This window comes from Ailuropoda melanoleuca, chromosome 14 (assembly GCF_002007445.2).
Source record: "Ailuropoda melanoleuca isolate Jingjing chromosome 14, ASM200744v2, whole genome shotgun sequence".
Taxonomy (NCBI): Eukaryota; Metazoa; Chordata; class Mammalia; order Carnivora; family Ursidae; genus Ailuropoda; species Ailuropoda melanoleuca.
The window spans coordinates 98,729,849-98,754,737 of record NC_048231.1 but is presented as its reverse complement, the minus strand read 5'-3'; the positions used below and the strand labels follow the sequence as shown (position 1 = coordinate 98,754,737).

The 24,889-nt window shown below is 37.4% G+C and overlaps 1 protein-coding gene across 1 annotated transcript in view; it reads left to right on the top strand.

The window, feature by feature from the left end:
* RTTN (rotatin) overlaps nt 1-24,889 on the top strand; it is a 145,905-nt gene that overhangs the window by 108,154 nt on the left and 12,862 nt on the right. The window contains exons 36-43 of the mRNA XM_034642215.1: nt 1,634-1,829; nt 3,756-3,846; nt 6,340-6,493; nt 9,021-9,158; nt 11,891-12,108; nt 20,428-20,533; nt 21,478-21,575; nt 22,927-23,035. Coding sequence (XP_034498106.1) covers nt 1,634-1,829; nt 3,756-3,846; nt 6,340-6,493; nt 9,021-9,158; nt 11,891-12,108; nt 20,428-20,533; nt 21,478-21,575; nt 22,927-23,035 — 1,110 coding nt within the window. The remainder of the gene's footprint in view (nt 1-1,633; nt 1,830-3,755; nt 3,847-6,339; nt 6,494-9,020; nt 9,159-11,890; nt 12,109-20,427; nt 20,534-21,477; nt 21,576-22,926; nt 23,036-24,889) is intronic.

Sequence of the window (24,889 nt, the reverse complement as noted above, 5' to 3'; positions counted from 1 at the left end):
TTATTTGACAGAGATAGAGACAGCAGCGAGAGAGGGAACACAAGCAGAGGGAGTGGGAGAGGAAGAAGCAGGCTCATAGCAGAAGAGCCTGATGTGGGGCTCGATCCCGCAACGCCGGGGTCACGCCCTGAGCCGAAGGCAGACGCTTAACCGCTGTGCCACCCAGTCGCCCCTAAAATGTCAAATCTTTCTTGATATTACATAGTCCCAAAGTTATATAGTCCTAATTCTTCCCCCGAAGGAATTAGTTAATTGTGAAAGAAAATTAAACTTTACGGTGGAGAAACCGGGTAGATAACACCTTGATCAAATGGCCAAAGTTAGCACCACCAGTATTGGCACAGATAGGAATCATGTTTTTTCCTGGTAGGATGCACTGAACATCTATTCATGAGGAAACATCAAACATCAGACTTTCTACAAAGTAACTGGCCTGTGCTCTTTGCAAAATGTCAGGGCCCTGAAAGACAAAGCAAGTCTGAGGAAATCTTCCAGTTTAGAATCCAAAGAGACATGACAGCTAAATGCAAGGTGTGATCCTGAGTTGGATCCGCCCAGGAACTCTGGAGCTAAAAGGGACATTAGTGGGATAATATCACAATTTGGAAAAGGTCTATAGATTAGAGGCTACCACTGCGTCACTATTAATTTCCTGGTTTTGGTAATTGTGCTGTGATTATAAAAGACAAAGTCTGTTTAGGAAATTAATTTAGGGCTGAAGGGGCATTTGCAACTTATAAGCAGTTCATGAGAAGATAGGTATGTAGGTAAATAAAATATGGTAAAACATTAATATATAGGGATCTGGGCCAAGGTATATTCTCTGTACTCTTGTACTTTCTGTAAGTCTGAATTTATTCAAAATATGATTTTTTTAAAAAAAAGAATAAGTGAGGGTCATCAGGGAAAGTCTTGAGGCAGATTAACAAAGATAGCTTTCTTGTTAACAATCCCTTGTGGAGTTTTCTGGGAAAGGTCCACAGTCTCATATCTTCAGTTCTAAAATCCAGAATCTCTGAAACGTTAAAAGTTTTCTCAGAACTCACTTGGTGTGAAACTTGCCTGTACGTGAATACCATTGCTGCAGAACCTGAGCAGTGCTGGTTTGAGGTGGTCTCTCTTCCTGTCTGCATCCTGTGTAGTGTGATCGTACCTGTGTCACACTATAGAAATACTTACTTCATTGTGGGGTGTCACCCAAGATCCCACTGAAGGTGTGAGTTAATGTACGGTACATGTAGCTGACTGTTTTTCTAAAATCTAAAATATTTTGAATTCTAAAGCTCTTCTGGCCCCTGGAATTTTAGAAAAAGAGTTGTAGACTGTTTGTTCCTCAGTGTCTGAATGCTTGAGGGCACAAAATGTGTGCTGTCCTTCTTGTCTTGGCTCTTACACTGTCACCCAAGGCAGACACACACACACACGCACATGCACACACACACACACAGTGGAGGAAGGAGTTGGATGTCTGCTTCCTTGGCCTTGGAGTTGAGATGAATCAGGTACTAGGGAAAATCCCCGGCCATCTTTCTTTGGCACTTTCAGGGACTTTCCTCTGATTATCAGGACTTGTGAATATTGTACATAAGCACAAAGTAAACAAAATAGTGATAATCTCTATGCCTATTTTCAGTAACGGGTCAGCATGAAACTGCGTCAGCACAGCTTCCGCGTGACGGATCCCTTCCTGCCCCTCTGCCCAGGCAGTGTGTGGTCACTCCACCTCTCCTTTCAGCGGTGTGTGGCCTGCTCGACGGCCTCTTGGTGATCGCTCCAGGAGACACTGCACGTGCTTTTCGGCAAGCCCGGCTCATAGAGCTTCTCTGTAGGTAAGACAGGCAGAGTGGTAGAGATGAATTGACACCAGCTGTGCTCATGACTTGGTGTAAGACTTCATGCATACTGGGAATATATCTTTATCTTTTCTTTTTTTGGCTTACTAGACTACAGGTTTCTGCTTTTGCCAGAATTGTCTTGACGGTTTTAGTTTGGCTCTATTACAACACTTGTATTGGTTTGTTATGTTGACTGTTAACGCACTCCCACCTTCCTGATTTTTTTTTTTTAATAATTCAGAGGTTCTAAACCTTATTTGCCCTCCACCACACTCAAGAAATATGATGCCATCCACTTGGCCATTCTAAATGTAAGTGAAAGAGACCAGGGATTCATCTCCCTAGGGTTGTATCAGAATCGTGGCCATGGGTTGAAAATCATTGTTTGAATTCATCTGGAGTGCTTTTCATTATTGGAGATTAAACTCTTTTATTAGAAAGTACTCTGATAAAAATTAGGGAATCATGATTTTGTTCTTTCATTTGGCTAATAGTGAGGAGCTTATGGCAGGACGTTTGGATGGTCATATTGGTTATATGGTATAGTAAAAAAGGCTGTAGATCCAGTATCAGCCTGACTTAAGGTCTGGTTATAGTTCATTCACTCCCTAACATTGCAGTCTTGGGGAAGTTATTTTAATCTCTGGGGGGTCATTAATAACATCTGTTTAATGGGGTTAGTGTGAGGATTAAGTCCTGATGTCTAGGACACTCTTTCTTTATAGTAACTGTTCCTTTTCTTTCTTCCCACATCCAGATTATTATAGGCAGCGTACGTTCTCCTGTTGACCACTTAAGTCATTTGCATTTCTCTGCCTGTGAACATTCACCATCTGAAGTATCTTCTTCTTTGCCAAATCACAGTGCTTTCTTTTTCTTTTCAGGATATTAAGGAAACTCTAAAAGAGTATCCCTTGTTTCAGCTCACTTTTCATTACTCGTTTACTATTTATAATAAGCTGTGGGGTGTGAGTTTGTTCACATTTATTTGTCATCTTTCTACTGTGAGACCTACTAGAGTTGGCAAAGGAACCTGCTAGTCGATTGACTTTTCCTCGTGGATGTTCTCCTGCCTCGAGAATGATCAAAATGGAGCTTTAGGAATCCTCTGCCTTCTCAGGAGTCAGCTAGGAGTCTGCTGTGAAATTGAGGCCACAGAGCTATTAAAGGATCTTTAATGGCAAAGGCTTGTCATATTCTGTACCTGTTCTTTATTCCCGACTTAAAACAATTTTCCTGTTTGTTTTGCATTATTTTGTTTTTTACTTTCTAAATCAGAACTCATTTCCTAGCAAGTATTTTTCCTATTTTAAAGAGGAAACTAACCACCAGTGTTTTTCTCTTGTTTGCTTTCTTTCTAAAAGAGCTTCATTATATTTTATTCTGCTTTTCATTAGATATTTTTTGCTTCCCATATTATCACATAAGATCTTTTCCTGTGTTCTAAAAAATTATAGGATACCTTATTATATGCATTTATTGTCTTTATGCAAATCTTTTCTCTTTTTTTGTTTTTACTTTCTATTTTAGTTGACACACAATGTTACATTACTTTCAGGTGTGCATCTTAATTATTCAACAAATTTATGTGTTATGCTATGTTCACCTCAAGCATAGCTGCCATCTGTACCATTACATCACTGTTACAGTATCATTGACTATATTCCTTATGCTCTGCTTTTTATTCCCATGACTTACTCATTCCATAACTGGAGGCCTGTATCTCCTACTCCCCTTCACCCATTTTGCCCAACACCCCTACCCACGTTCCTTCTGGCAACCATCAGTTTGTTCTCTGTAAAGATCCTTTCTCTTTGAATTCTATTCAAGGTTATATTCAAACTTCAAATACTAATTTATTAATTTTTAATAAGCAGCATACTACTCATCTGGAGGGTTTTCTTTTTCTGTTCTTCGCAGTATCGCAGATGCCACCCTCCTAGAAAACTGCATCCAGGAGCTTAAGGCTCCGCTGCCTTTGTCACCTCCAGTTGAACACACTCAGGCTCAGGTAAGTGTCACGTCTCTCTCTCGCCTCATGTCTGTGTGCACATTTGTTTGCTTCAAGTGCCAGAAACATAAATTCTGCCAAGAATATACTAACCATAGGAGAGGGATGGGAATCTTTCAGGACATACATGGTATGATGAGGTTATTTGAAATAAGTTACTTAACATTTTAATCCGAGACATCTTTGCATTGTAGAATAAAGCAGCGGGGCTTAAAGATCTAGATTCTCTTCCTGATTCCATTATTAACCAGCTATAATGGTTTATCCACAGACCTGTATCTTTGAGCACCATGTTAAAAAAGAGAGGATATTGGATAGACCATCTTCCAATCCTATGATTTTAGACTATCTATCATTTTCACCTAAATTGAAGTTGTTAAAATACATAGTGACTAAATTATGTGTATTTTTAAAACCCAATCTAATAAAAATAAATTTATTTTTGTTCCTTTTCAGATATTTACTATTTTTAAGTTCTTGCTTGTATCTAGCATCTTATGTAAAGTATACTTAACAATCCTTGTGTAGTTGTTGCTAATGGAAATGTTACCTCAAATCAGATTTTAAGAAGGGCTACAAGATTTATTTAGTGTGATGATTAAAGGTGGGCCACAGCAGTATCTCTTGCTTTGTGGTGCTGTCTTTGAGGTTTCTGAATAGGGCACACACCCTTTTACAAGGTTGGGTAACACAGTGTGTATTATCTTCAAAACACTTGTCCCAGTGCAGTGTTTTCACTTTTGAGTGTGTTTATTTGCATAAGGCTATCTCCTCCATTTCACTGTCTATCCATGCAACAAATTTTTATTGAGGGTCTACCATGTACCAGGATCTTGCCTGAACAAATAAATACTCTTCCCCTAAAGTTGGGAGAGCAGACTATGGGCAAATGCATATTTACCTGCCGATGATAGGTATCTGAAGAAACACTAAAACAGGAGACAGGGAATGAGGTCAGAGCTGGGAGGGTAGGGCTTTTCCTCTTAGGGTGGTTGGGGAGGTTCTTGCAGACAAGGACATGTAACCTGAAGTATGTGAGGAAGCTAGTCCTGGGGAACACTGCAGGACCCCTGAGATTGGGATATGTTTGGTCTATCCAAGAAATATTAAGGAGGCCAGAGTGGCTAGAGTGAATCTGTGAGGGGGAGATGAGGTCGGAGGCTACAGTGAGCTCCATGAAGGCAGGGCTTTGCCCTTACATATCAGTTGTGTTCTGGATGCTGAGTGCACCATGAAAGGTGCTCATTTAGTACTTGTGGAATGAAGGAATAATAACAGTAGCACACATTTACCGAGTGCTTATTTGTAGTAATTTAGGTAATCCTCACAGCAGTCACATGAAGTAGCATTAGTGGCCTCATTTTAAAAGTAAATGACTGGAAATCTCCAGGGTTGCTCACATAGAAAGGGGCAGAGCTAGGATTCCTGCTCACACAGGTTGGTTCCAGAACTCACCCTCTTATCCACTTCATCACCTAGCCTTTTCTAGGTAACTGCTTCTTGGCTGTTTGTTCTCACACAAGATTACTCATTCATTCCAAAAATTTCTGGAACCTCTTCTCTGCCAGATTGTGTTCTAGATGCCAGTGACAGATGTGTGAACAAAGCAAACACGCACACCTGCCCACGTGAATTCTGTCCTCAGTGCAGAAGACAGACAGGGAGCAGTAAATAAAATGTGCAGTGTTTTATCAGCTGGTGACAAATGGTATGGGAAAAACGAGGGTGGGTGAAAGGGTGTGCGGCAGAGGGAGAGAGTGCTATGTTTTGTCAAGGTGGTCAGAAGAGGCCTCACAAGGGTGAGATCTGAGCTGAGAGTGGAGGCGCTGATGAAGCGGCGAGTATGGCTGGGCGGAGCGCGTGGGCTTGTGAGAGGCTTCAGTGACTCCGTGGCTCTCTCTCTGATGCTTCTCGTTGGCTCTCACCTTCCATGGTTTGTCTGTTTATGTAGTACTTCATACATCAGAGTCAGGTTTGTAACTGCGATCAAGAGTGTAGAGTACAAAGGCATCAAAAAAGACTTCATAGCAGTAAGGAAATTAAATGTTACAAACTAGCATTTTACCTGATAGGAGATGTGTTGAACAATATTTTGTGATCTTTCTTTCTTTATAAAATTGTATGATATATGGCATTGGAATGCCCCTTTCTACTTCCAGAATATTGATTCCACAGTTTAGCTCCTTAAAAACTATAAAGGCTTTCTTTTTCTAAATGGAATTTGAAATTTGACTTTGAAAATGCTGCTTTGTTTGGTATTATTATACTTGACAGTGTTAGCGTGGTCATTAATGGCATGTTTATAATATGAGAAAATACTTTATGTGCTATGCATTCATTATAGATCTTTAAAAATTATAATTAACATCTTACTAGTTTTTTATTAACTTACATTACAAAGAAAGTGACTTATAATGCATAGAAAGCTGAAATATCACTGAGCTAGATTTTTCATATGCTGTTTTGTTTTCCTTTATCTCTTTTTTCAAATAGGTATCCTTTCTCCTAGAATACCTGTCCTCTTTGTCCAGGCTTCTGCAGTCATGTTTACTGGTCGATCCTGACCTTGTGATTCAGGATGAGCTTCTGAAACCTCTTATCACAAACATCATTGGGGTCCTCACCATATGCACCAAAGATGTGTTAGGTAAGCTTTATTTTTTAAGTTTAGGATGGAAGCAAATAATATTGAGAAAAAAAGTCTTACTCTGCACCAGGTACTCACTTCAAGGTTAAATTTTATGTTGTGCTTTGCCAATATTTTGGAAGGCTTTTATAATGTGTTTTATAGTTTGGATCTTTTAAGTGGTTCCAGGAGACCATTTGAGACAAATATGTGGTATAGCGAAGGGCCTGTCCCCTGTGCTGTCAGTTTAAATGAGGGCAAAGCTCTGTATGTAGTATTAGCAAGTACAGTGAGTTTCAGGTAGTAATTATTCTTCTAAGCTATGGGTACAGCCAAATGACCTACTAATAACTTCTTTGCAATAACAAGTATAAGTAAATGTAGCATATAATATCAAACATTTTGATAAAGTCCTAAATTATTGAAAAATATACTCTGTTGAAAAGTTGCATATAGTACTTAATAGAAGAAAATTGAAACAATATAGAATCTTTAACAGAATTAAAACATAATAATTAAAAGATTTTATAATGAAGTAATTGATAATTTAGCTATTGCTAAATGGCTCTTTGTTCATTATTAGTTTTTTGAATTTCATGGATTTGCTTGGTTTTAGGTAAGTGAAATGTTTTATGATGCCAGCAAATCTAGTCCTCAGTGTCTCATTAGTATTAAAATATCCTGGTGCTAAAAGAATAGTAATTCCTTACTTGGAAATTTTACAAGTGGTAGTGATGTCCTAACTGAGCAAATCAAGATAGACATGCATTCTTATGAGGATGATATCACCACCCAAGAAGCAAAAATTGAATTCTGGGGGAAAGGGAGGGGGAAAAGTCTTAGCTGTGACAATGGTTTGTGACCCTTCAGAGCTCAGTTCTACCCAATAAAATCTTATTCCTTAGTATTTAATTTCTCTTGTTGGGTTTCTGGGGTATCACTTGGGAAGCACTCATATTGAGCCTCGTAGAAGATAAACAGGAAATACACAATATCATTGCTAAAAACCATAGTGCATAGCTGGTTGAACTGGAAGACTTTTGATTCAATACTTGATCCCAAAGTCATATGGCAAGAGGGAGCCAAGTCATATGGCCAGATCACTCAAAGTCATATCATGTCTTGATTGTCATTGGCTGACTTGTGGATTTTTGTTTTTAATTGATTCTCTTACTTTTGTGTGTGACTTGGGCTTTGAGAATTAAATAAAAATAGTATATGTTTTATTATTATGTAAGTTAATTGGCCTATTGTTAATTATGTAAGCTGCTGAAAATAAAATAAAAAATGTCACTGATATCTGAATGTATATCTAGCAGCTGGTTAAGTTATAAGTCATTTTCTCATATCTAGAAAAGGTAAAAGTTCAGTAAAAATTTTTTTAAGAAATGAGTTTTAAAATTTTTGCTGGAAAAATTATAGTTGTGAATGATTTTATAAAATATCGATTATCTTCTAGTATATGATTTGCTAATTTTCATACATAATTCAATACATTTTATAGGAGCAACTAAATTACATTGAAAGATATTTAGCAAAAGTAGTTATAAAGTTAAGTTAAATGTTAATTGCTTTTCAATTTTTAATTTTAACTTTCAACTTATATTTTATTTGGCTATCTTGAATAAAATCAGTAAGCTTTATACCTAATTCTTTTTATGTATAAAGTACAGATATACTGATAGTACATAAACAGATATACAGAATCTATGGAATTAAAATTTCATGAGGATGACGAGGAGGAAGGATATGTTTGAAAAGACTCCTTATAGAGATGAGAATGACAAAAAGGTTGAGACACATACCAAGAATTGCTGTAATCCAAACTCCCTGGAATAAGCCATTTCCCAAAGAAGCCTGAGATGGAAGTCCTTAGTTTGCTTGGTAATGGAGTTTGGCAAAAGCTGGCAGATGCTACTGGTGGCATGGTCAGAGAAGACAGTCCTAAGATTGCTGCTCCTCTCAGCCTCCATTTGCCAGGTAGAGAGAAGGGAAAAGCTGTCCTTACGGTAGGACGTTAATTGCTACATTCTCAGCCATAGGCAAAGCTGCAGAATCCTCTTTTGTGTCATGTTTTCATTGAGGGGCAATACTCTTGGTTGTTAAAGAAATTCTCCTTTCTTTTCTGCCATGACCTTGGCACGTTGTGCTTTCTTCTTTCACCCCTGCACAAGGGGATAAAGACAACAGGAGAAACTTTACTTTATAAAAGCAGCACAAACAATGCCATGCTTTTACTGTCTGCACAGTGTGTGTTTCCTAAGATATGATTTAATATTCGGTTTGTCATACCTTCTGAATTGTTATTGAAATGCGTTAATGAGAGGAGGATGCCTGAGTGTGCATTTGTCTTTATGTAGGGAGGTAGATGAGAGAGATCTTTAAGAAGCAGTGAAAAAGTTAATTGAAATAAATTTTGGATCATGCTGAATTACATTTGTCTTCATCTGACAGGTGCACGCCTCTTAAGTGTAACGAAGTACCTGGTGAGCTTTGTATTTTCTATTTTTTGTGTTAATAACTTGAAATGTTTTCATTAATTTTATAGATGTAGAGTTGGTATCGGCTTTTTATCACACATGGACACATTTATTTAACCTTCTGGCTACACTCCTGAGGAAAGCTGCTATTGCCTCTCTCCCGTTGATTACGATGGGTCTGGCCAAGCACTGGGTGGCGGTTATCGGTAAGAAAGACACTCTCACTAGGCTGGGGGTCTTTCTGCTAATAAAAATAAAGAGAATTATTTTTTACAATTTATATATATATATATATTTGTCTTAAAATTAAGTAATTATGCATGGCATTTGAAAGAGAAACCAGGTATTTATTTTGAGAAATTTGCAGTGATCTTGAGGAGCCTCAAAAATGCGTTTTTGAAGAATTGAAACCCAGTTCAAATAACTATAAAAACAAGTTAAGAAAATCCTGTGGTGTTATGAAGAGACATGTGATATGACATGATTCTAAAACAATGAGAAAGATTTTCATGTGTTGGCATAGAAACCAGGCTCTTTCCTGACATACATGTACTGTACGTGGGTAAGCCTGCACCTAAAATTCTGTATAAATGATAACATGGGAACTTATAATAGAAGTACTGTCTTATGTCAAGACAAGGATTTTCTTACAGTACAGACATGCTTAGAGTGTAGTATAGTTAATTATTTTTATAAGGTGTTTTTCATATAATGAAGTAGCATAAACAAGTATTTTTTTAAATAACTACTAATTTTTCATAAAGTCTCTTAAATTTTAGCGTAGCAAAAAGACTTCTTTAAACATAAGTGCATATAAATAACATTTACGTTACTTTTTAAAAATGGCTAATTTAGGCACAGTGTCGAATTCTAACATTCACAGACAGGCAAGGGCAGGATGGAATAAATATATCTTTCATACAACTTAGAAACTTTGTCCCACTACCTACTTTCATTGCAGTAGTGTGCTATGTGTTAAAATTTATATAAAATTTAAATTAACGTGAATAACTTTGTATTAAAAATAATTTGTGCAATGTAAAATAAAATAAAAAATAAAAATGGCTAGCTTAAGTGTATTCAAAATTGAGTTCTTTTAAGTTTCCAAGTTATCACTAATTCAGTCAACTTTTTTCACATTTCATTTTATTGTTTGATCATTCTGTAGATTTAGATGAATGACACATTTTGTAACCAGAGTGGTAGTGTTGAAGCAAGTTTTGTGGGGAAGTACATGTTCAGTAAGAAGCAAAATTGTTTGTTTCTGAAGATAGGAGTTCTGAGTTTACCCTAAAAGGAATTGAGTCCATTTAGAAATCATTATTTTGTTAAAAGAGATTAAAACTGAAAGAGATTGACTGTGTAATTGAGATTTTCTTACATCCATGGTGGGGAAATTTAGTTTACTACCTGACTCATTGCTAACGTAAAGCAAGGTACTACTCATGTGGGACACCTAAGTCAACTGGTCAAATGTGGCCTGCTGCTTGTTTTGGTAAATAAGATTGTATCAGAACACAGCCACCCTTACTCATTTATGTGTTGCCTACAGCTGCTCTCCTGCTACAGTGGTAGAGCTGAATAGCTGTGACAAAGACCTATGACCTGTAAAGCGTAAAATACTCATTTTCTCTCTCACCCTTTGCAGAAAAAGTTTGCTGGCCCCTCCTTTAGGCCTGTTAACCTGACACTTTCGCTAGTGATAAAATAAGGACCTAGAAAATTCAGAATCTTTCTGCAAAACATGCACACAGTTTATATAATATGGTGCTAATTAGAAATAAGTTACTACATAAACAGCTAACTTGGTAATAGTAATGTTTATGAAAACATAACTAATAAAAATGATTGTTGCTATTCCTTGTCATGAAGTTGTTTTTGTTTGTTTTTAGTTTCCACCTCATATGCTCATACATATTTAAAACATCTTATGCTCACTTAGTAACTTATCTGTAACAGTCATTTCTCAGACCTGAGTCATATTTAGGCATCATTTAAATGAACATAGTTCTCGTGATACGCCACTCTCACTGAATTATTTTTCTTATGTTACTTAAGAAAATAAGAATTTCTTTTAGCCTAAATCTAGGTAGAAATTCTTATGGTTATAACTCTTACACAGGTATAAATTCCAAATCATATAAAAGTAAAACATAACAAAATTATAAACCAGTGGTACTCAAATTAATAAAATTAACATAATGCATCAAATGTTTCTTTGATTAAATCAGTGCTCATAACAGGAAATTAATAATGACTGATTCAGTGTAGATTCTTTTGAGCTGGCTTGCCTGTTCTTTCTAATCTGTGTTATGTTTACAAATTTGTACATAACCGCTCTTGTTCTATATTCTGAACTATCATGAAATGTTTGCTTCTGCACCATGCCAACACTGCATACTAACTCTTGTAAGTACTGTTTAGCATCAACTTGTTTGAAAACAGAAACACAATTATGCAGTGGTGATCTAGATAATTCAGAGTAGAGTTACATGAAATTTTGTTTAGGTAAGCACTGAAATAAAAATTAAAAAGTTAAAAACTCCGGAGACTTTGTGGATCCCAAAAGACCCCAGAGGGATCAGTTCTCATCTATATATAATCCTCTTATTTTGGGTCTTAGCAAATATTGTGTGTACGTGGATTTGTACGTACACACACACACACACACACACACAACTTTTTCATGCCAAAAAGAGCCCGTATAAAAAGAATGAAATGAGAATTAAATAGATTCCTTGATTCTGTTGTCTTAATATTGACTGTTTAAATTACTCTTAACTACTAGAGTTATTCTCGTGATACTTATAAGTATTGATAGCTTTACTTCATTAGAAATAAAAAGGCTATAAACTTAATTACTCAAATCGATCTGATTCACTTCTTTAATTTTGATGACATTTTCAAAAATTTACATACAAAGTATTCTCTCTCTCAGATATGTTGTGTACATGTGTGGGTTTGTCTACCACATGCCCTACGTTATCTGCTGCCAGCCTGCAGTTCCTTTCTATTCTCTTGACTGAGGAAGCAAAAAGGCATCTCCAGGATAAGGATAAAACAAATGTATGCCACAGTCCATCAATGGCTTCACTTCTTGATGAAACTCAGGAAAATCAGAAATCTCTAGAACGACTTAATGAAGTAATTCTTCAGGTATGTGATTTCTTGACCTTTCAAAAACTTTGTTTAGTACATAAATAAATCAACTTTGAGTCTTGGCCTTGTAAAAAAATTTTTCAGTCATTTGAATTAAAAAGTAATTAATGTTCATTATGACCATTTAAATGAAACAAAAGCATATAAAGTTAAATTAACCATCTCTTCTCCAGTCCTGGTCCTCTGATTCCTTAATGACTATGATAAAAAAAATTCAAAACAAAATATTAGAAATCTGATTTCTAATTCATAATGTCTTGCCATTTTAAAGGCATGTCTATATCTCTGAACATATATTCATCTAAACAATATTTAATTTATGTAAGTGAATTACATACATTTAAGGTGGTTTGTCTATAGAGGTGGGTGGACTTGGTACATTTATGAGAAAATGCCCCCTTTCTAAACCATGCTGCCTTATAAACTTATCTTATAAACTTGCTTTTCGCAGTCCTAAAATATGAAACAAGAATTTTGTTCATCAGAAAACATTCTTAAATCACTAAAGTATGATTTTATAAATAGGTTAACCAAAAAAACCCTCAAAGTGTTTCCTAAGTTGTGTAGTTGTTTTTACAAATAGGAAATTGCTAGATTTTTCAATATTAAGAGTCTCCCTTTTTAATAATCATACGGTTTTATGATTTTTATCTTCTTGCTGAAAGATGGAAAAGAAGTTAGACTTGTGCCTTGACGGATTTGCTTCCATTCCCCCGTCAGCCAGCCATATTTTATAAAGACAGAAGGTTGTTCCAGTCTGCCGATTTGTTGCTGTCTCTTTGCTGCTTTGAATTTGGGGATTTTTGCCCCTTTTCTGCCTGTGGGAATTTCGGCTGTACAGATCTTGCTGGCCTGACTACTCGTGCATTGTGTTCAGAGGCTCCAGTTATGTTGGAAAGCAGATACGGCCTATAGAGGCAAGGATGGCTCCTGGTCCAGCTTGATTCTACCCACTGAAGGGGAGGTTCAGAGCCCTCAGTGGACTTTTGTCTCCATCGTCTTTGCCTAGCAGACTACAGTTACTTTCAGAGCACAGATAAGGAGACTGATAAAGGGACCCCCGACATTTTCTCCTATCTCTAGCAGCTCCTTCAGAAGCTGGAACTCTAGGGGGGGAAGATCTTCACAGCATTGCTCAAAGTCACTTACTCTTGCAAGGCCGCAGCCTCCCTCACTCCACTCAGCTCTTCTTAGCTTAAAACCAAAGCTGAATATTGTCCCAATTATCTCATTCCCCATCAGAACAACAGGCTTTATTTGATTAACTGAGTCTGATTTTGCATTTTAAAGAATATTGTAAGAGGAAACTCAAATTCTCGACTTTACAATGGTCTTCCCCCAATTCAAAAGCATTATTAATCTACTAACTTTGGCTCTAGTGGCGCTCTTTTCCCTAGAGAAGGGGCCTTCTCTCTTACTGCTTTTACGGACATACTTTCCCCTTCAGGGAATGTAAATGATTCCTGCAGTCCACATCCTTTTCTTGCCCTCAGTGAGGGGAGTGCACCTGCCCCCCTCCCCTGCCCAGGCCAGGAATGCCCAGTAGCTCTGGGAGCCTGGACCACAACCATGACCATGGGTCCTACAGCCAGTCCTCCTGGACCAAGTGAAATTTAAAGACCTCCAGCCAGGCCAATCCAAAGCTGTTTTATTTCTTAGCTGTTTTCTCTCGCTTGTTGGTTGTGCTGTTTCAAGGAATCATGATTAGGCTTGTGAAAAATATGAGTCCATGGTGGTTGATGCACCAGATTAAAATAAATGTACATAGGAAAAATTCTGTGCCACAGGAATTTTTTAAATTTACCTTGCCCCTTATTTTTCCTTAATATTTTGTAGTAGTATTCATTATAAAAGTTATCATTTATAATCTTTTGCTGTTACCTTCTTGGTCAAAGAAAATGTATCCTAGAGCCACAGGGTATCTCAATGATTTTCCTAATGACTAGCCAATTTTCCTCTCCATTTCCTCCAAATTATAAAAGATGTAAAGTATTCTGTGTGGATATGGATACTTTAACCAATTATATAAACTGTTTTTCCTTATAAATCATACTCTTCTTGTTCACGTAAACAGTAGAATATAAATACATGACGTTTGTTAGAAGGGCACAAGTAAGTTTAAGACAAAGAAAATAAAGAAAAGAAGTGTCCCTGTGACATACATAATGAGAAAATGTATGCCTCACATGAGCTGGGACATTTATTAATGAGCTTTATTAAACTACAAACACTGTTTTCTTTGCTCTGCCCTATATAAAGATGATATATGAATTAAAATGTTATTCAAATACATGAGCCAGCAGCACATAATAATAAATCATGTATGTTTCTACTATACATGCATGTACGCTGTGTATTATCCAAGGTTTTATACAAAGGAAAGGAAACTACAGTCTTCTGTAGTTAAGGTCAGAAGAAATGGTCAGAAGAAATAGTGTACTAAAAATTGATGACCTTCAGAGCTTTATTTCAATTCTCTGTACAACCTTACTCAGAAATATTACATGTATGACTTTAAGCAAATCACTTAACGTCTTGTAATTCAGTTTGTAAAATGCAAATGCAAAATGAGAGGATTGTATCAAGTTTGTATAAGCTGGCTCTAAAACTCCATCCTCCTAATAGATCGTTATGTTGTAACTTCAATTAAAAGGTCTTGGCAGAGACTCTCTAGATGGCTGCTTTACTGGACTCTTCCATAGGGAATACGTATTGAAAGTTTGCATTTGGTATTTATATCTTAAATTATGTACAAGTTTATTTTTTTGTAATTCCATTTTGAGGAGGTTTGAGGATTTGAATATTCTCTTAGAAATTATTCTGTCTTTTGACATACGTGTCCTATGATATATATCTTTTGACCATAGAGACCATATTATCTGCTGACTATAACATATTGAACACATTTGACTTAATGGAGATTTTGCCTTCCCTAGTGAGATACTTGGTATGATTCATTTGCAAAGACATATATGTAATAGATTTTGCTCATAATTGAGATGGTGTATTAATTTTGCTCCTTATATTTGGTATGATGTCTAAGGATAGTAATGGAAGGAAACAACAAACTCTTATTTCACATTTTAGAAAATAGATTATGCACAAGTGTTTAGTGAATGGTGAAGTTCAAGAGTAAATCTGTTGGAGAGAAAAAGCTTATCTATTTGAGATACTGCTGTGTTAATGAATGTTCATGGTAATTAAAAACCCCGTTCTTTATATCAGTGCCTTTTGGTAAGAAGGCAGAGTCTTAACCTAGAATACCTACATCACTTAATGTGTAGAAGGAATTAGATCTAAAAAGAGCATAAAGTGGAACTAAATTACATTGAGTCCTGATTTTCTTTCTTCCTATGGTTGGCGAAAAGATGTGCTGTTTCTTGCTCTGTATCCTTTTGATTTAATTTTCCTCTTTTGTGTGTCTGCATTTTCCAGTAGCTAGTTTGTCACTTCAACTGTCTGACTTGGAATCTTAGCCTCTGCCTTCTTGCCTCCTGGGCTTCTCAGGCTTTGAGCCATGTGCTCCTGCTCTGTGCACAGATGCTCAGAGCGACTCTTCAGTCTGTAATAAGTGCTGCATGGAAAATGGTAGAAATTAAATCCTTTACTCTGACCTTCAGTATACATGTTGAAAAGTATGTGGATTTACTAGATGTTAATCCTGTTTATTTCTTTTTTGTTTGTTTTTAGCTTTTGGCTTTGATATCAGTTTTTCTGTATATACATTTTAGACTGCCAAATAGGTTTATAAGTTTCGTATCCCAAGTAGAAGAGCTCTTTTTCCTTCATTCCCCTCTTCTTAGAGGCAACTGCTCATACCTCTTTTAGTTGATTGTTTTATGTTTCCCTTCCGTGTCTCTGACATGCTTATATTACTCTATCTTGGTTATTCCATTTTAAACATTATCTGTTGACTCCCTTCTTTGGAACGTGAGACCTGAGTTCCCTTTCCAGGCCCCACCCGCCTACCTGGCCACAGTGGGCTCCCTTCTCCTTTCCCTGCTATCCTATATCTTCATGGTGGCTAGAAAGGAGGCAGCATGTGGTGGTCAGTCTGTGAAAATGCTGCACACGGTTGAACTTCACAGCTTCCTTTTTCCTTAGAGATAATTATTATATTATTTTTAAATTTGCTGAGTTTTCTATTATCTCTGATAAGCTCCATGCTCTTTGCCAGCAATTGAATGTCCTCCCAGTATATTCAGACATGTCAGAACTTATGTCAGCTTCATGTTCTGGAAGAAATCACTCCCAGTTCCTTCTGACCTGCATGGTGCCCAGTATGATGCTGGGATCTCCGTTCACCTTCTTCCGGGGGAATTCCTTTACTGCTCTGTTTCCTGCGATGTCATGTCTTCCATGTTCTCCTTTCCTGGTTCCCGCTTTCCTTTGGGCAGAGTCTCTTGTCTGGTACTTTCCAGAGTAAAGGTGCATTAGAGGCTTTTTTGAGATCTAGACACCTGAGTCTTTTCCTACCCTTACATTAAATTTATAGTTTAGTCTAGTGAGGATTCTAGATTAGAAGTCATTCACTTCAGAATTGAGAAGGCCTTGTCTCTTCCCTTTAACTTCTCATGTTACTGTGGAAAAATCTGAAGCCATTATGATTTCTGGTTTCTCTACCCTGGGAGTTTTAAGAATTTTTTTCAGTCTCCAGCATTCTACATTTTCCAGATGAAGTTTCTCGGTGGGGTCTATTTAATCCATTGTGCTGGGCTCTCTTGAGGGTTCCTCCTCCTCCTCCTCCTCCTCTTCTTCTTTTTCTTTTAAAGATTTATTTATCTATTTTAGAGAGAGAGAGAGAGAGAGAGAGAGAGAGAAGGAGTGGGAGGGCCAGAGGAAGAGGGAGAGGGAGAGAGAATTTCAAACATTCTCTGCGCTGAGTGTGGAGCCTGACACGGGACTTGATATCANGCTCTTGAGGGTTCCTCCTCCTCCTCCTCCTCTTCTTTTTCTTTTAAAGATTTATTTATCTATTTTAGAGAGAGAGAGAGAGAGAGAGAGAAGGAGTGGGAGGGCCAGAGGAAGAGGGAGAGGGAGAGAGAATTTCAAACATTCTCTGCGCTGAGTGTGGAGCCTGACACGGGACTTGATATCATGACCTTGAGATCACGACCTGAGCCAAAGCCAAGAGTCAAAAGCTGAACTGACTACACACAGGTAGGTGCCCCTCATGAGGGGCCTTTCCATCTGCACTCCTCTTTCACTTAACTGACATCCCCTCTACTTTGTGTGTTCTATATGTTTGGAACTCTTACTAAGTTTTCTTCTTCTTACATAATTTCTCATTTCTTCTTCTTTTTTTTTTACTCTTTATTTTGGTTTCTGTTTTCTGGTTAGGGGCTTTTCTTATGTATCTGGTAGCCTTGATTGTCTTCTGCATTTGAGACTGGGAGATTTGAAGTAGACTGGAAGCCTTGGGCATCAGAATGGAGCCTGTCAGCTGTAGGCTGTAGTGTAAGGGCATTTGGCTGCCCTTTGTGGCCTGCCTTCTTGAGCTTGTCAGACTCCCGAGAGAAGAATCTTCTGATCTCCTGCCTGGAGGTGAAAACCCAGCTGCCAAGTGTTTTGCCACGAAGTAGGAGAAAGAGAGCAGGGGTCTTAGAAATCAATTGGCATTTCACCTAATCCTTCCTCTTTCCAGTGTAATACCCTCACCCGAAAATATGCCTCATCTTTGCCAGTTTAGAACCCTTTTAGTTCATCTTCTCCAGAGACTAAATCTCAAGTTTCTTGCAAGGGGTGGGGAGGAAGAGTGGCTTGGCTGTGCAGAGATTGGTGGGTCATGGACAAAATCTGGTCATCAAACTGCTTCTCAGAGATTTTTCAAACAGTCCTCCTTTGTTCTCACTTCCAGGGGTACCTGATGCTGAATTTCCTCAGTCACTGGCAGTTCATTGTATGGACAGGGGTGGTATTCTACCATCTCAGGCCTCCTAATGCATTTGCTGTTCATCCGTCTGCTTTCTAGTTTCCAGATTTGTGTGAGTGAGTGAGTGAGTGTGTGTGTCTGTCTTGGTGTTTAATCCCATTTCTATCATTTCAGTGAGATTTCCTGAGGAAATAAGAGACAAATTTATGTGCACAACTGTTTCCCTAGAATTCTTATTTCTTTTTTTCTCTCATTGCTGCAGAGAGTAGATGAGTAATATATTCCAATGAGATCATTTTGGTTTTCCTCAAAACATTAATGCCTGCAGGTTCAATAAGGGTGTGTATGGAGAGCAGTTTTCTTATTAGTGGCGAAGATTAAGTTTATAGGCAAATTAGTATGCTCATAATTAACGATAATGATTATATTCCAAACATATTCATTATCCTAAATAATTTTCCGCCTTTTCCCCCACCTTTTTCATGGTCACATTAGCATGATCTTTATCAAGTATTCCTGGTCCTGGGCATTTAATATCTGACTCGTTGACCAAATAGGGACCTGCCTGGTTAGAGGCAGCAGCCTAAGTGAGGTTTTTAAGATGGAATCACACAGTCCCTGGTGGTGGGGCTGGAAGGGTACCCCACTCTGCAGTCTCCTCCAGTGTCACAATGCCAAGTATAGGCTAATCAGGAATAGTGAAGTTGCATCTGTGTATGCTATACTGTATTTTATGTAAAATTGTATCATTTTGAGCTTAATTTTAGTATGATATTATAAAACTGGATCATTGAAAATTACTGGTAGAAGGAAAAATTACTAATGTGAATTATAGCTGGTATTTATAAATCATATGAGAAACTTCTAATTCTTAGGCTGGAATTTATGAACCCTTTGAAATTGTAATTAAACTTCATGTGTATATCCATGTGAGAATCTTTTTTTTTTTTTAAGATTTTTTATTTATTTATGCGACAGAGATAGAGACAGCCAGTGAGAGAGGGAACACAAGCAGGGGGAGTGGGAGAGGAAGAAGCAGGCTCACAGCAGAGGAGCCTGATATGGGGCTCGATCCCATAACGCCGGGATCACGCCCTGAGCCGAAGGCAGACGCTCAACCGCCGTGCCACCCAGGCGCCCCCCATGTGAGAATCTTATCACAAAAGATTTCATCTGAATGTACTCAAGCCTTTAGAGCTACAGCACCCAGTAAATGAGAAATACAGAGCAGAGAAGACAAGTTCAAATCATCACAAGAAACAAGCAGACAAACCCAGGANCATGTGAGAATCTTATCACAAAAGATTTCACCTGAATGTACTCAAGCCTTTAGAGCTACAGCACACAGTAAATGAGAAATACAGAGCAGAGAAGACAAGTTCAAATCATCACAAGAAACAAGCAGACAAACCCAGGATGTGGGGCATTCTGTAGGATGACTGATCTGGTTTATTCAACAACTCAACAACATGAGAGGAATGGAATGAAAAATCCTGGTGGGTGGGTTGGGAGGTGTGAAAATGGCAAGTACTCTAGATTTAGGAGATACACAGATAGAGTGTGAGGGCTTTATTGGGTGCTGATTCCAATAAACCAACCATGAGGAGACATTTTTGAGACAAAAGAGAAAAATCTGAATTTGGGCTGGGTTTTAGGTTGATACCAATAAATTATTAAATATGTTAAGCATGATAATGGCTTTATGGTCATGTATACTGGAATATGACATTATATGATATCTAGTATTTACTTGAAATAGTTCAGCCCAAAATTTTCAAGAAGAGAGAGAATGTTATTCTGTTTCCTTCACTCTTGTACATATTTGGAATTTTTGATAATGAAAAAAATTTTAACTTATAAATATCAAATATATAAAAGAAACATACCAAAATATTAGTATTTTCAACATTACAAGTGATTTTTTAAAAATGTACATAAGTCAACAAAATTAAGAAATAATATTTTTTTTTAAAAACATGTAATATGACAGATAAATGTAACTGTGCAGGATGGAAAGAACCACATCCCCTGAGATACAGGGGTATATTGGGTGGAAATTGAGTCAGGGGATGTGTCTCAAGATGAAGATAGGAGGAGTTTGATGGCAGTTTCCTATTCAGCAGTTTTCTGAGGGCCTATTTAAATAAGTTACATATATGTACGTACATTCTCTGGTGAATTTGAGTAAGTGCACAGTTTTTCCTTTACATGATGAGCCTTTGAGAATGATTGTTGCTCTTTTCCACGTTATAAGTTTCTTCTGCAGTCCTTTTCACACAGAGCATTCTCAATCTCAAATCTTAATGATCTATCAAGTTCCAGTGAATTTCGTGGAATAGTTGAAACCTCGCAATACCTTTTAAATAGATCACATCTTTTATTCACAATGGTTTTGCTACAGATTAAGTTTTTCTTCAAGGCAGTTTGATATATATTCTTTGCAGTGCTATGAGGGAAGATCCTCCAAGGATGCCCTGAAAAGAGTTGCTGCAAATGCGTTGATGTCACTTCTGGCTGTCAGTAGAAGAGCTCAGAAACATGCTTTGAAAGGTGAGCCACATGACTCATCAACTTTTATGGCATATTGTCAATTCATATATTTACTGCTTGCTTATTTTAATTTCCTTTGGATTCAAAATGTAAAGAATTTATAATCTCAGAGACTAAAAAAATCTCAGTGACTAAACACAGTAAACATGTATTACTTTTAAAATAAAAAGACTGTATATATAGATTATTTTTTGAGTAATGATTCTTAATCTAGAGAATATATAAATATTAGGGAAGCTTTTTTTTTTTTTTTGAAGTTTTTACTTATTTGAGAGAGAGAGAGAGTATGAGTGAGGGGAGAAGCAGAGGGAGAGGGACAAGCAGACTCCACGCTGAGCATGGAGTCTGATGCAGGACTGGATCCCACGACCCTGATCGTGACCTGAGCCGAAATCAAGAGTCAGATCCTTAACCGACGGAGCCACACCCAGGTGCCCCAATTGGGGAAGCTTTAAGAAGTCACACACCTCAGTTTCATAATAATTAAATATTAGTAACCACAAGGACATATTGCATACTTGAGAAAAAAACACATAGTTTTCATCATAATAACAACAGTGTTAGATGATCCTGTATTTTCACATAAATTTCCTTTCTAGAGTGTTGTGATTTTTCATCTGTAACCAGGCAACACAGGTCTTAGAGTTAAAGAGAATAACAGCAACTTCAAGTCTAGTAATTTCAGTTGTGGTTTGCTATTAAAGTGAATTGTGCATGTCTCAAAACATAAAGTAGATTTTGGGAGTACTAAATTGAAAACATTAAAATTGTTAAACATTTTAGTTCTCTTTCTTTTTCTCTGATTTGTTAATTTCTCACGGAAAATACCAAGATGAAGTTGGTCAGAAATATAAAGCATTATTTTTTGGAGACTTTGTTATATGTGATTTCACCTTATTTGGGAATGGACTGTCCTTTTGATTGTTTCAGATTTTGTCTTTCAGCTGATCTAATAGAGAGCTGCATGGAGCAGATGAAGCACATTCATGCACAGCTGAACCTGGATTCTCTCCGGCCTGGAAAGGCAGCCCTAAAGAAGCAGGTAACTCTGAATTCCAGACATTTGAATGGGTGAAGGAATGACACAGGCACTCATCGCTCCAGTTTCCTGTGCTTATAAATGACATCAGTATTTGGTAGAAATGGGTATCAGACTTAGAAGAGAGGTATCGTTAAATTAAAGGGATTTCTATATTAGCAGCTCTGGTCTTGGGTGTGTGTGTGTGTGTGTGTGTATGTATGTGTGTGTGACTTAATTTTCACTTAAAGATCTTAAAATGAGATTTATGTATTACATGTTTTTGTTATTATAAGCATTTTGGAGTGTGTATGATATTTTACCAGATAAATTGTTTATAGTACAAAAGAAGGTATTTTTCTCAAAGCAAGTATGGATTCACTAGGAATGAGATATAACTTTCTAAGTTTCTCTATATACCAGGCACTGTTCTCAGCATGTCATATTTGTTATCTCATGAACACACTAAGGCCAACACACTCATACAACTAGGAACTGATAAAGCCAGTAGTTGCTCTGTATCTGGGTGGTTGTAGAGCTGGTATTCCTAATCTCTGTTTATTCCTTCCATGACTTTTGAATGTCTCTTTCTAGTATTGAGTTTACTAGACTCATGTTCAAAATGCATGCTCATGTAAGCTCAAGATAACACAGTTTTTCTATAATAGTGATGGTAATAATAATTGTTAAAAAAATCTGCCATACAGGTGTATTGCAAAGATGAATGCATATGTATTTNATCTTGAGCTTACACAGTTTTTCTATAATAGTGATGGTAATAATAATTGTTAAAAAAATCTGCCATACAGGTGTATTGCAAAGATGAATGCATATGTATTTAAAATTTATAAGTATACATATATACGTATATAGCTAAGGCCATTATAGCAGTGACCTGTATAATAACTACTTTCTGTTGCATTTGATAAAAAACCAAGAAAAAATCTTACTTAATAATTTTATTGATGCAGGGGGTTACATGTTTGTCAGTTTCTTTTCTTGCCTCTTTTCCTTTTTCTTCTCTAGGCAAAGATTCTTTACTTCATCCTTGAGAAAGTCAGTCAACACCTGATATGATTGAAAACCAGTCAGTACCTGCTTCACTTTATTGAGATGAAACATGGAGCCTATTATATATCTCAGTTCCTCCATGCTTGATAGAACAGAAATAGCTTTTTCGTGGCGGATGCGCTTCTTGAGATATGGTCATCTTTCAGAGATCATTAGCTTGTCAGTCCCCTCAAAGTTATGGTGGTCAGGTGCAGTGAGAGCATACCTGCATTGTAATGTGACCCAAAGGAGAAGAAATTACTGTATATAAAAAGTGGAATATGCAATTGTGTTCACATTTTTAAACTGCTTTTCGTTTAAACAGGAGGACGGTTTTATTAAAGAGTTAAGCACTGCTATGCAGCTTCTAAGAAACTGTCTTTATCAAAATGAAGAGTGTAAAGTAAGTAGAACGATGTTTCAAAATTTTGATAGTAATGCTGGCATTAAACAGTTTAATTTTTATATGAGATAATATGGGAGGAAACATGGAAAACTCTTCAGATTTTTTAGATGTATATTGATTGGTCCTTAAAGTCAGTGTTAATTCATAGAAATGGATGCACCTTGTTATTCTTCAATATTGATGGCATTTCTTGTTTATGTCAGCATTTTAACTTTGTCCCTGCAATTTCAGGCAGCTAAAGCAAACTTGAGTTTCTTTCTCTATGGTTATGCATTTCAGTTGTATTTTACTAAGATGAACTGAATGGTTATGTTCTTTCAAAGCCAGTTGTCAGGCATCTGTCCAGGAAATAAGTGACGGTATTTGTATCCGTAAGGAAAGAAGAGGAGTGTGTCTCCTCTTGGGGTAGAATGTGCTTACTGCTATCACTGGGTCTGGCCCTGTTCACCTTGGGGGGCTTTTCACCTCCAGCTCTGCCGGCTCCCTGTGCTCCTTGACTCAGCCCTTCTGCCTGGGAACCACTGAGGTGTTTGCTGTGTCTGTGAGCATTGATGCTGTCATTCATTCATTGTTAATTTTTTAAAGGATTTTTTTATTTACTCCAGAGAGAGAGAGGTAGAGAGATAGCACGTGCACGAGCGTGCGTGTGCGCAGAGGGAGAGGCAAAGGGAAAGAATCTCAAGCAGACTTCTTGCTGTGCAGGGACCCCCACATGGAGCTCAGTCCCAGGACCCTGAGATCATGACCTGAGCCAAAACCAAGAGTTGGCTGCTCAACTGACTGAGCCAGCCACCCACGCGCCCTATTGATGCTGTCATTTAAAATACTGTGTTAGTAACTGTTACACAGGATATAGTGTCTTAAACTCTGATTTGCTTTGTCATAGTGATACAACACTTTTGAAGCACTAGCTTTCACACAGAAATACGGTGGAAAATGAAAAAGGGGAAGATAAATTATAGGAGGTCCCTTTTTAAAGAAGTTCTTACCTTTTTTTGCTTTTACTTGGGATGAAACTGAAAAAAACATATCTGGAAAATAAATGTCTTGAACATATTCCTTAGGCTGTGTTAATTTGTTAGAGACACGTTACTAGCAATTTACATTTCAAAACAATTTGATGGGAATTAAGTGTTTATACATTTCACTGAAATTCCCAATATATGAACTGTTTACTCAAAATGGAGGTGTCATTTACTAAATTTGTGATCCCTTATGCTACATAATGTGCTTGTGACTGGATGCAGTTGATATTAATCCATTACACCTTACACTGGGAACGCCCTGGAACACTTTCCAGGTAGGATCTGCTTATACAGATTAATGAGATGCTAGCTGGGTACTGGTTATCGATATAGTGTTCACATTTGTATCACATTAGCCATCTATGAAAGTGCAGTCTCTCAATAAGTCACAGCATTTCTATATTTCTAAGTTGTTTAATAAGGAAAAAATTTGAAGAGTATTTAGATTACTCTTGAGTATAAATGCAGTCCTATGGGGCAAAGATTCTTAATTTATTTTCCTGTTCCAACTTTCCTGTGGAGTATAAGATGCTCCCAGTACTTATTGTTAGGTACTCATGTGGTAACTCAGCAAGTCACCCATGCCTACCTCACTCCAGTGTCTGTACATGTGGGGCATTAAAGAGTTTCCACACTGGGAAGATCGTGGTGGCTCTAAGGTAAATGAACAATGGGCAAGGTTAGAGGTAGGGGACTGTAGTAGGCAGGAGATGATGAGACCCCAGCTGGGGCAGGTGGAGAAGGGAAGGAGGGTGGGGAGATACTGAGGAGAAAAGAGAAAAGAGGAGAAAAGAGAACTGTAGAATGATTTCCAGGCTCTACCTTAATGCAAGTGCACATAATAGAGCAGAGCGTGG